The sequence below is a fragment of the Cyprinodon variegatus genome, unplaced genomic scaffold (genome assembly GCF_000732505.1).
Source record: "Cyprinodon variegatus isolate N-32 unplaced genomic scaffold, C_variegatus-1.0 Scaffold15, whole genome shotgun sequence".
In the NCBI taxonomy this organism is placed as follows: Eukaryota; Metazoa; Chordata; class Actinopteri; order Cyprinodontiformes; family Cyprinodontidae; genus Cyprinodon; species Cyprinodon variegatus.
Window position 1 is genome coordinate 799,024 of NW_015150468.1, and position 10,468 is coordinate 809,491.

The 10,468-nt window shown below is 36.5% G+C and overlaps 1 protein-coding gene across 4 annotated transcripts in view; it reads left to right on the forward strand.

Moving 5' to 3' along the window:
• Positions 1–1,234: 1,234 nt before the first annotated feature.
• mybpc3 (myosin binding protein C, cardiac) overlaps positions 1,235–10,468 on the forward strand; it is a 33,514-nt gene continuing 24,280 nt past the window's right edge. For 2 of the 4 annotated variants that reach the window (XM_015385010.1, XM_015385019.1), the window contains exons 1-7: positions 1,365–1,401; positions 5,695–5,964; positions 7,966–8,085; positions 8,620–8,697; positions 9,668–9,816; positions 10,118–10,235; positions 10,327–10,375. In XM_015385010.1, coding sequence (XP_015240496.1) covers positions 1,380–1,401; positions 5,695–5,964; positions 7,966–8,085; positions 8,620–8,697; positions 9,668–9,816; positions 10,118–10,235; positions 10,327–10,375 — 806 coding nt within the window. In that variant the 5' untranslated portion in view covers positions 1,365–1,379. Of the gene's footprint in view, positions 1,402–5,694; positions 5,965–7,965; positions 8,086–8,619; positions 8,698–9,667; positions 9,817–10,117; positions 10,236–10,326; positions 10,376–10,468 lie in introns of all 4 variants that reach the window. The other 2 variants (XM_015384995.1, XM_015385002.1) reach the window with 1 other exon arrangement.

Genomic DNA, 10,468 nt, shown 5'->3' on the forward strand with positions numbered 1-10,468 from the left:
GCTTAACTAAGTATTTTTAATATCAGAAAAATCTACTTGAGTACAGTAACAAAGTATTTGTACTTCGTTACTTCCCATCTCTGCTCCACTCCACCACCAGTTTCAGGCCTGTGGGTGAAACAGACCTATTCTTTGCTCCTGTTCATGCATGTCTATCAAATTTAAGCGCTATGTTTCCTGCCGAGGCCTGAGCACCAAAGACAAAGTAATTGTATTAATAAATTTCTCCTAATTGTCTTTTCTCTTCGTGTGAGTTTTTCAGATTGAAATGACATAACTACTTACCTAAAATGACAATAAAGTGAATGCAATCTTCGTTGGTCCAGCGAAAAAGCAGGCAAAAATCTTAATCCAGTTCCCTATAGCCTTCAATCATCCCAAATGTCATTTAAGGCTTCATAAGCAGCAGATATAAAACCACATATCACTACCGACAGAAGAGTCACTTTGGCAACAGGGTTTTCCCCAACAGGTGGCTTCTACAGTGCATTCAAGTACAACTGGTAGTCTGACCTTTCTATTTAGAAAAATACAATATTAAAAATAACTGGATTCTCTCAGTGAAGAATTTGTTAAATACAACACTGACAGTTTTTTGAATGATTAGATTTTTATCATTTTGTTTACTCCATATCAATCCTTATTCTATGCATACTTGTTTTTTATAAACTGTCAAAATGAAACCAAACCTCCTGCCAGTTCTTTTCTGCCCCTCTTTAAAGCAATGTAACATCTTGATAAAAATGTTTTTCACTGTTTGATAAAGCACTGCTATAACAATATTTATACATTGTATTTGTTTTTCTTAAGCAGATTTGAAAACTGTTCTGAACTATGTTTTAAAGGTATGTGTTTTTTGTGCAGTTGCACTGAAAAGATATTTAGAGGAATAGTAGTCCAGAGTGTTTCAGCTTTACAGAACTTATTATCTTTAATAAAAAAAATTGACTTAAGTCTTATCTTTAATTAAAGGGAGAATACAGCCTGTGTTAGGCAGATAGAGACCAAAGAAAATTTGAGACATGGGACACAGAACAAAAACTTCTCCTGAATTCTTTGTTCTAATTATAACTGCTGTTTTGCATCCCTTCCCACACTCTCAAGGCCTATCATTCAGCTGAGGTGGTGTGGAAAGGAGGGTCGAAATATAGCTCAAGGTCAGACATGACCAGGGTGGGGTGGTGGGAGACAGGTCATTGCTCTCATGAAGAAACAGAGGCTGTTTTTTTTTTTTTTCACACTGTGTTAGGTTTGGGGTGGAAAATGGTGCAGGGGTGGGTTGGGTTTGGAAACAGGACCACTACTAAAGGCAGAGGTTTGACCCTGGGAGCAAACTGGAGCGGTTGTAATACTGTAGAAAAGCGAGGATATCATTCAGGATGCCTGAACCAGCCAAGAAAGGTATGTTTCCTCATTTATCAGCTCTATGGGACACAATAACTTTATATATGTATGTGTTTTATCAAAATAAAACAAATGAAGAAATACAATCAAACAGTACGGAAGAGGATTAGGGACACTAAAAAAAAAGTTAACTGACTTTTAAATATTATTTCACTTTAATATGGGAAAAAAGTCAGAATATTGACTTTAATCTCAGAATTCGGACTGAATTCTGACAGCTAACAAACATGTTCATCAAGCCGTAGCCATGTCGGTTTTAGAGAATAAACTAGCTCTCTTGTTTGAATCACCTTCTGCTCTTCCATTAAAGAAACAGTATCAATGGAGACCCATCAGGGCACGTAAAAATTCGCCTAAATCTATCATTTTCCATCAATGTGTCACTGGCCCTCTCAAACAACTCACATCTTTGTCAGTGAAGCTGAGTGCTCCCATATCTCTTTTTTAATGGTGCCCATCTATATTAAGATACAAAATTCTGAGATTAAAGTCAGAATTCTGACTTTTTTCCCACATTAGACTGAAGTGAAATTTAAAAATCAGTTAACTTTTTTTTCATTTTTTCAGTTGCCTTAATCCTCTTCTGTAAACATCAGATACAGTATCAACAAAGTTTTTAACTTTTGTTTAGTAAATCTTTGAATTAAGATATTTGACAAACACTAAAATGTGTACAAGGTGTTACAAGTAAATAAAGCTTAACATAAATGACACTGTGAAGCATTAATTATTACACCTACATGTGCATTATGGTTTTAGCTCATCAAATTCAGCTAGATTGTTTTCTGTGGCTCAGTTTCATGATGTAATAACAGTCATGGGTGCCAAAAAAAGCACATACCAGGTGCAGTAGCATGATCCACATTCATTACACTTTCAGCAGGAAACGACTTAGTCACGTCAGGAACTCTTGTCAAAGCACCCGCAGGTGGAGACATTGTATGAGGTTAACTCAACACTTGTCACATTTCCCACATTGCTGCATACTCAAAATCATCCAGAGAGTCAAAATCCTCAACAGGATTCCAACGTGACAAATGATAGCCATGGTTTTCCCTTTGAGATTCAGGATGAGCTGCTTGTATGAGCTATCAGATGGCACAGTGGTGTCCAAATGGCTCACTTGTGTGTGATAAGGCCTGCAGTGTGAAGGATTTGTGCAGCACAGTAATTGTTTGGATCATCTTGAGCCTGTAGTTATACTAATAGCTGTTATTAACACCCTGCGGTCTCTTTGATGGAGAAATCATTTTAAAATCATTTTAGTTCATAAGTCTACCATTTTATTTTGTTTTGGGTTTTTTTTTGTTTTCCAATCCATCAATTCAATTTTTATGATCCTCAAAAAATAAACTGAAACATACAATATTTTATTTTGTGAGCTTTCCCCATCACCACATGTTACCTCAGATGTTTGCTTTTGATGTGGGTAATCCATACAGAGGAAGGCACAGGCTTTAAGATAAAAATGACCTCCAATTTGAACTTAGTGGTTGCATGACAAAGGAAGTGAGGTCAGACGTGCCATCCAAAGCAGCAATTTTACTACCCATATCTTTTAGAAAAAAGGCAAATGTGTAGGATAAACCTGTCAAACTGCATACAACTGGAGATCAACTGCAGTGGAGAGGAATGACATTTATTCTTTTTCCCTTTGCATGCATTAGTTCTCTCAGGGTATGTACTCATGCAGTTGCATGTTAGGTTACCTGGAAGTCATGAACATTTCGTAATAAATATCCTGAAGACCTTATTCAAGGGAAAAGCTCACACATAGTTAATAAATGGAAGGACCTTCAGAGAATGCAATGGGAAGTGTTGCAATGTGGATTGTAACACAAAGGTTTAGGTTCCTCTTTGAGATGATAACTGCAATAAATTGTAGAGTTTTTAATGTGCCTAGCTGAAAAATTATTATGCTTTTATATATATATATATATATATATATATATATATATATATATATATATATATATATATATATATCCTTCACTTATTTATTCTTTATTTCACGCCATGCTCCTGTGCCGAACTGTCCCACATTTAAACATGAAAATAGTGTCCCTATCTATGTAACACCTACATATAGGTCAGGATTCCAGGCGAACCACGCTGTGTGTTGAACACTTCCACCATCAGAGCTTTTACTTGTACTATTTTTAGAGCCCTTTTGAGGATGACAACTGTTTGGGGGCAGCAACTTTTCCAAACAGGGACAAAGCAAGAACTTTAACAGATGGTGTATTACGCAGGCACAGTGTGAAGACCTTTACAAGGAAATAGGATGGTTCTGTTTTTATTCTTTCTGTAGATCACTAAAGACACTGTGCATTGCCATTAGTTCTATAATGTTTATCAATGTTTAGTTTTGTCAAACATGGTCCTTTCCTGATACCTGATATTTAAACTTACATTTTTGACTCATTTCTATCAAATGTGTAATCATTACCACCCATAATGTCAGTCTTAATATGTTTTTATCTTCTAACTGAATTGAAAAATAATTGCCAGTAAATATAATTTAAAGAAGAAGACTGTTTGTTGGAAAGCTCTTTTTTGTCAGGATAAAAGTGATCGTCTTTACTGCAGAAATCATCATGTTATGTTAAAGAATGGTAAGATACAGAGCGGCCTGTATAGATATGATATAGATAATGATAATATAGTTACTCTCATGGGCCAGCTTTAATAAAAGGGAAATATGCCTTTAGCTTTGGCAATGAAGAGCAGGCCACACACGGATAATAATGACACACCCTATCAGATAGACACCTGCTATGTGTGAAAAATAGTTTGCAGATATCTAAAGCATAAGAGCCAACCGGAAATGTTTTTGCTATCTCATTTCCAGCTGATATGGGCCCAGAGTTGTAAAAAATCTGCTTTCCATTTCTCTGCTAAACTTAGATGAAATGATGAAGTTTAAGTCCTGTTTGAGAGAAATTCACTGTAAGAAGTGTTAAAGAGTGATCTCTCCAGGCAAAATAAAAAGATAATAAGCCCAAAGACATAAGTGTTGTTAGGGTGCAATTGCCTACATCACAGAAGTATGATGTATCCATCCAGAAGGAACCTTGTTCTTGTTCTTATCACCATGAGTAAAGAACGTTACTGTATTGGTGCAGGGGATGCAAAGTGCAAGTATGCAAAGCCTCTCACAGTGAACAGAAAACAAAGCCTCAGCACTTGATGTAAAGACCATAAGAGTAAAAAGCATTTATTTGGTAAACTGGCAATGCTTCCCTAAAAAGGCAAAGGAAGAAAAATGTTTTTTTTTTTCTTTAAATGTCTGCCCAGTTGTGTCATTAATGTTTCAAACTTCCTGTTGTGTTTTAGTTTTTTTTTTTTTTATCACATTTTAAACTCTTGGGGGACTTAAATGCGATGCCACTTATATATCCTTTTAAGAAACTTAACATTTTAATCTTTAATAGTATTCTCATGGATCCATTAATTCAATGCATTCTGCTTGTACTCACTCATGAAAGAAAAAAATCTGTTCTGCATCAATGAATGACAAATTTAAAATAATATATAAATTGTTATTTTCTTTGGCTTTCAACTGGCCTCACAACAAATGCATTGCAGACTTGAAACATAGGAAGAGATATGTCAAAAACCAGTAACCAGTCTTAATTGTTACTCCTAAAGTCAATAAGCCTTTTTTCATTACTTGAAAAGTGTTTAAGATTAATCAGAGCAACTGACCTGTCAAAGTTTGCCTAAATAGTCGCAACAAACAGCCCATAGTATGTATAAGCAAAAGCCACCCAAATTGTAAACATTTACACTTAGTAAATAGGAGATCAGTGAAGTATATTAAGATTATCAATGATTGAGTTTGAAATGTATGAACTTTAATTTGCCCTCTGATGTGCTGGTAGGTATTTATTGTTTTTAATTAGGATATACCTCTGGTGTGTATGTTTGTAACAACTTAGCATGCAAATAATTTATTCTGTTTATAATGAGGTCCTTTTTATATGGTATTTCTGGTGATGTTTCTCAACACTCTAATGCTTTCTCATTCAAATGAGTAGAAATCAACATAAGAGGAAGCAATGCACCTTTCTCAAGCAGGCGACTTAAGGCTTAATAAGTTGCCGCTTTCCAAATATGACTTGTTCTTTTTTCCATATAGATTTCCATATGTTTGCAATGATAGTGAATAAATCTGCTGAATGATCTCACAGCACACACAGTGAATCAGCGCTCAGCGACACAATAAAAAAAAATAAGTTCACAGTCAAACTTCTTTACATTTCAAAGATTTTGACTCCTTGTTTTTAGTTTCAGCATTTACCAAGAAACCAAAGACTCGGGAGGCAGAGGAAGGCTCTGTCGTTGTTTTTGAAGCTGAGACAGAGAAGTCTGATGTTAAAGTGAAATGGCAGTGCAACTCAAAAGACATTGCCAATGGCGACAAATATGCTGTGACAGCCGATGGAAACAAGCACTCCCTCACTATAAGAAATATCACCATGGAAGATGACAGTGTCTATGCTGTGATTGCTGGTGGTTCAAAGGTCAGGTTTGAGCTGCGGGTCGTATCAAAGCCAGGTGGGAGACTTTCATGCTGCAGCTGTACATATGAGGCCTCTGATCACTTATCCACAGCATGCGTAGTTATCACCGAGCACAAAGCAGATCACTCAATTCAGAAAACCACTGAGGGAGCTAACACCTGATGCACTGCATGCTAATGATGTTTCTCCACTGCGTTCTCCATCCTCGGATCAAATCTCTTGAACAGAGTGTTTTCTGTTGGTTTTTAAATATTTGGTCAATTTGGTTTAACATGACATGAATACTTTTATATCCAATAAACTTTTCAACCGATAAATCTCAGTTTACAATTTGATTTAAGATTGAAAAAATGTATAAAAACAACTAGCCTAATTACTGGGTTCAGACCTACAAAATATTGAAGTGTTGTAGATGAAGTCACATGGGGTGTTAATCAGAGGGTTGTTGGTTCGAGCCTTGGCTCCAGCTTTCAGTGTTGTTCTGTCTTTGGAGAAGACACTTCACCTGCATTGCCTACTGATGGTGGTCTGAGGGCACAGTGTATGGCAGCCTCGTTTCTGTCAGTGAAAACCGGGGCAGCTGTGGCTACAATGTAGCTTGCCACCATCAGTGTGTGCGTGAATTGGTTGAATGACTGAATGTAGTGTAAAGTGCTTAGGTCAAATCTCCTGACTTGAAAAAGTGACAGAACTTTTACCATTTTTACCATACATTTCAGCACTAACTTGTTGGGAAAAGCTGAGGCATATGAGATTGGTGCTGTTCAGTACACGAGTTCTGCAAAACACTTCAGGCTTCCAAAACAAGAACACGATGCTCCTGAAAAAAAAAAAAAGCTCACAGCTTCCATGGGGTTCGCCAGGGGACACTATGGGGTCCTCAGAAAATTTGGTGTAAATAATCAAAAGTAACTATTTGCATTTTTAAAAACAATGCAATATTATATCATAACTTAAAAAAGAGGATTCAAAACTGTACTTTGAGGCTCTACAGTTTGTTGAAAGGTTGGTTATCTAGTGTGACTATAATACACTATTGAAAAAATGTTGACTAGTAATCTCATGCTAAACAGAAGTAGAAGTTAGAGCTTCAAGAGAGATAAAAGTAAAAAAGAAAAAGCATAAAAGAATTAGATTTTTTTTTTTACATTAATTTGTAGCCTTGTCCATTAATTTGCAAAAGCTGTGAGGGGGCCTACACATGGTTTGGGATCTGCTGTATTAGGGAACTAAATGTGAAAAAACTCTTAGTGCCCTAGAGGTAGAAGTACTGAAATGTACGGAAGCAAATTATACCAGATATAAAAGCCTACCCTACCCTCCAGGAAAAACTTTAAACATAATAATAATAATAGTGCTTTCTTTGTATGTTTAGCTAAGTGTTTCATTTACGGATTTGTGCATAGTGATAATTTGGGGAAATTATCTGTTAAGGTACCTTAAATGCTTTGTTTTCCCATATATTTTTTTTAAATCCTAAAATGTTTCAAATTTTTCTTTCAAAACCACCAGTGCTATTGAACACTGTATTGTCCTCTGTTTGCTTTGTGAGACTGAATAGCATTGCACTGCTAGACAGTTACTCTTGCATCCTTAGGATGTCTAAATTCCAAGGTAAAGGCAAATGCTGAGAAGAAAGCCAACAAAATAAAAGTTGTGTATGCATGGCTGAAGCTGCCCACAAGTACACCACTCATGTTCTTGCTGTATGTTCAACCTCAGTAACAGCACTTTATTTACCCATCAGTAACCATCACTCAACAGGCTCTGAGCCCACAATAAGAGGCTGCTGATAACAGGTGGAAATGTTGGCTGGCCTTTTAGAGATGATAAGACAAAGGATTATTTTAAGTTAAATGCTCAGCCACGCATGTTTTCACTCAGATAAAAAATGGTTATTGTGATGTCATAGATGAAATGCTCTTAGTATTCTCAATTGGGAATAAGAAAACATAATAATAATTCCTATTGTGTTACTGATTTTTTTTTCTCTCTTGTGTGTTGTTTTGATATCAACATAATGAAATAAACATAGAGGTTCCTGTAGAGCCCCCCACTGCTGAACCTGGGGATGTTAAAGCTGATCAGGTTCCACCTCCTGCAGCTACACAGGGAGAAACCTCTGCTCCAACAGATCAGGCTCACCCAGCTGAGGGTGAGTTACTGGGTACCACTATCGGGTCACCCACACATTTCACTTTTCAAACCCTCTTACTTTTCTAGACTCATGATTTTTAGTCCTTTGAGTGCAAAACATACCTACAGTTGGATTTTATTATATGAACAATCTATAAACCATTACAACACTATGCTGAGACTAGTTTCCTAAAAGAGTAAAGAGGTTAAGACTTATCTATTCATTCATAGTTCTTTATCATCTGTTTCACCAATTTGAGTCCGCTCCTTTTTAGAATCTATAACCTATTTTTTCATAAAAGAGATGTAATTATCCAACAGTAAATACTGATTTTTGTTTAATGTTTGTGTTTTCTACAAAAAAGTTCAAGCAGCTTTTAGTCTCAAAGTTAAAAGAGTCCCCCAGTATTCAGGATGTCTAAAATTACTAGAGGAATGAACATGAAAATCACTTGATCCGTTGTGCAGCTATTATTTTGTCATTAAAATAAATTTGGAGTGCAGCAAACTTAACATTATGCAGCAATATAACCCTTCCTATATTTTTCTTCAGATGGACACCCTCCAGACACCAGGCAGGACTTGACTGGACTCTTCACGGAAAAACCTCAGAGCGGAGAAGTCACTGTTGGTGAGCAGATTTTATATACGATTCATGTACATAGTAAATCATAATTAAATTTTATCCTTAACACTATCAAGACTGAAGGGGTTATGGAGGATTAATGGAGGTCCAGGGAGACTGAACATACTTTGTTCTGCATACAGTGGGAGGGTTTGGCAATACAAAGTTCCCAGGCATTCTCATTTTCCTTCACTACTCCTGGATGGAGAACACCTCTCAACTCATGGCTGCTTTCAAACTTTTACTGTGATTGAAAGCATCTTGTGTCTCGACATGACAGGGATATGGGAGCTAAACAACTCAGGATAGGATGGACTAAGTTGGCGTTTCAGGATAGGGCAGGGGATTGTCTACCAACAAGCCCAGAAAAGGGTCAAAGCATTGCAAAAAATCCCATCTGCCAGGGCAATACACTGTTTGCACCACTGGCAACAGGAAAATGGAACAGAAACAAATTCAGAACATCCATCCATCTTCTGCTCCTTATCCTTCAGGGTCTCAGAGGGCTGGCACCTATCTCTATAAGTCTATGGGCAAAAGGCATCCAAAACAATTAATCTTAAAAATAGTTTCCCTACCAGAGCCGTGAAACCAATCTCCCCTTGTAGTCAGACAGTCACATGCACCGTATAACCACAAACTTCTACCTTCACCCACACGCACACAGATACATCTGCAAATATACAGGCAAGCAACCCCACTGTTCATCATGGTTTCATAATGACTTATATGATCCTTGATTATAGATTCTTGACATAGACCTAACGTTCACATTTAATCATTTGCATTTTTTTCCACTTTAACATCTTCATTAAAGTGCAGCAGCGATAAGAAATGAAGCACTATAAACACTTTAAATGAAACTCTTTAAGTTAACATTTAAAAAGTTAAGATGTTACAATGCTGATAACTCTTTAAAGCTTTATTGCTACATGTGAAATAAAAATAAAACCAAATGTATATTTCTCATATACAGGTGAAAACATCACATTTATGGCTAAAGTAAATGCTGAATCTCTTCTGAAGAAACCCAGCGTGAAATGGTTTAAAGGGAAATGGATGGACTTGGCTAGCAAGAGTGGAAAACACCTACAGTTAAAGGAAACTTATGATCGCAACACTAAGGTAGATCCATCCTATTAAAAAAATACATTATTATTGTGTTTTAGTGGTAAATGATCTTAATTTTAAATCTTTATCAGCCCATAAATATGCAGAAAATAAGACTACAACTACAAGAAGCAGTATTATGTAACAGTGGGCAACTACCTGTAAATGCTATCCTTTTTTAATCTAAGCAAAGCAAGACATTTACTACCATAAATATGCCAATGGAGGTTTGAACTGAGCAGCAAAAATGCTATAAGTAAGCAATGATATCATACCATCTGTATGTAATCTTGTGTTATTATGTCTTTGTTTTCAGGTGTACACATTTGAGATGCATATCATTGCTGCCAAAGCTAACTTTGCTGGAGGTTACAGATGTGAGGTTTCATCCAAGGACAAGTTTGACAGCTGCAATTTTGACTTGACTGTGCATGGTGGGTACTAGTTGTTATTGTAGTGCATTTTACTTGGGATTTGAGATGTTTTAGGTTAGGTGATTAAGGGGGCTCCTGCTCTGCCTTACAGATGTCCGGGCTCCTGAGGGCCTGGATATACGAGCCGCTTTCAGGCGCACGTAAGTGACTCAGACAGCATTTAACTTAATTTACAGCAAATCATTTCATTTAGATTTAGGCCCTTTTGATATGTTCTTTAACTGGACTAATCT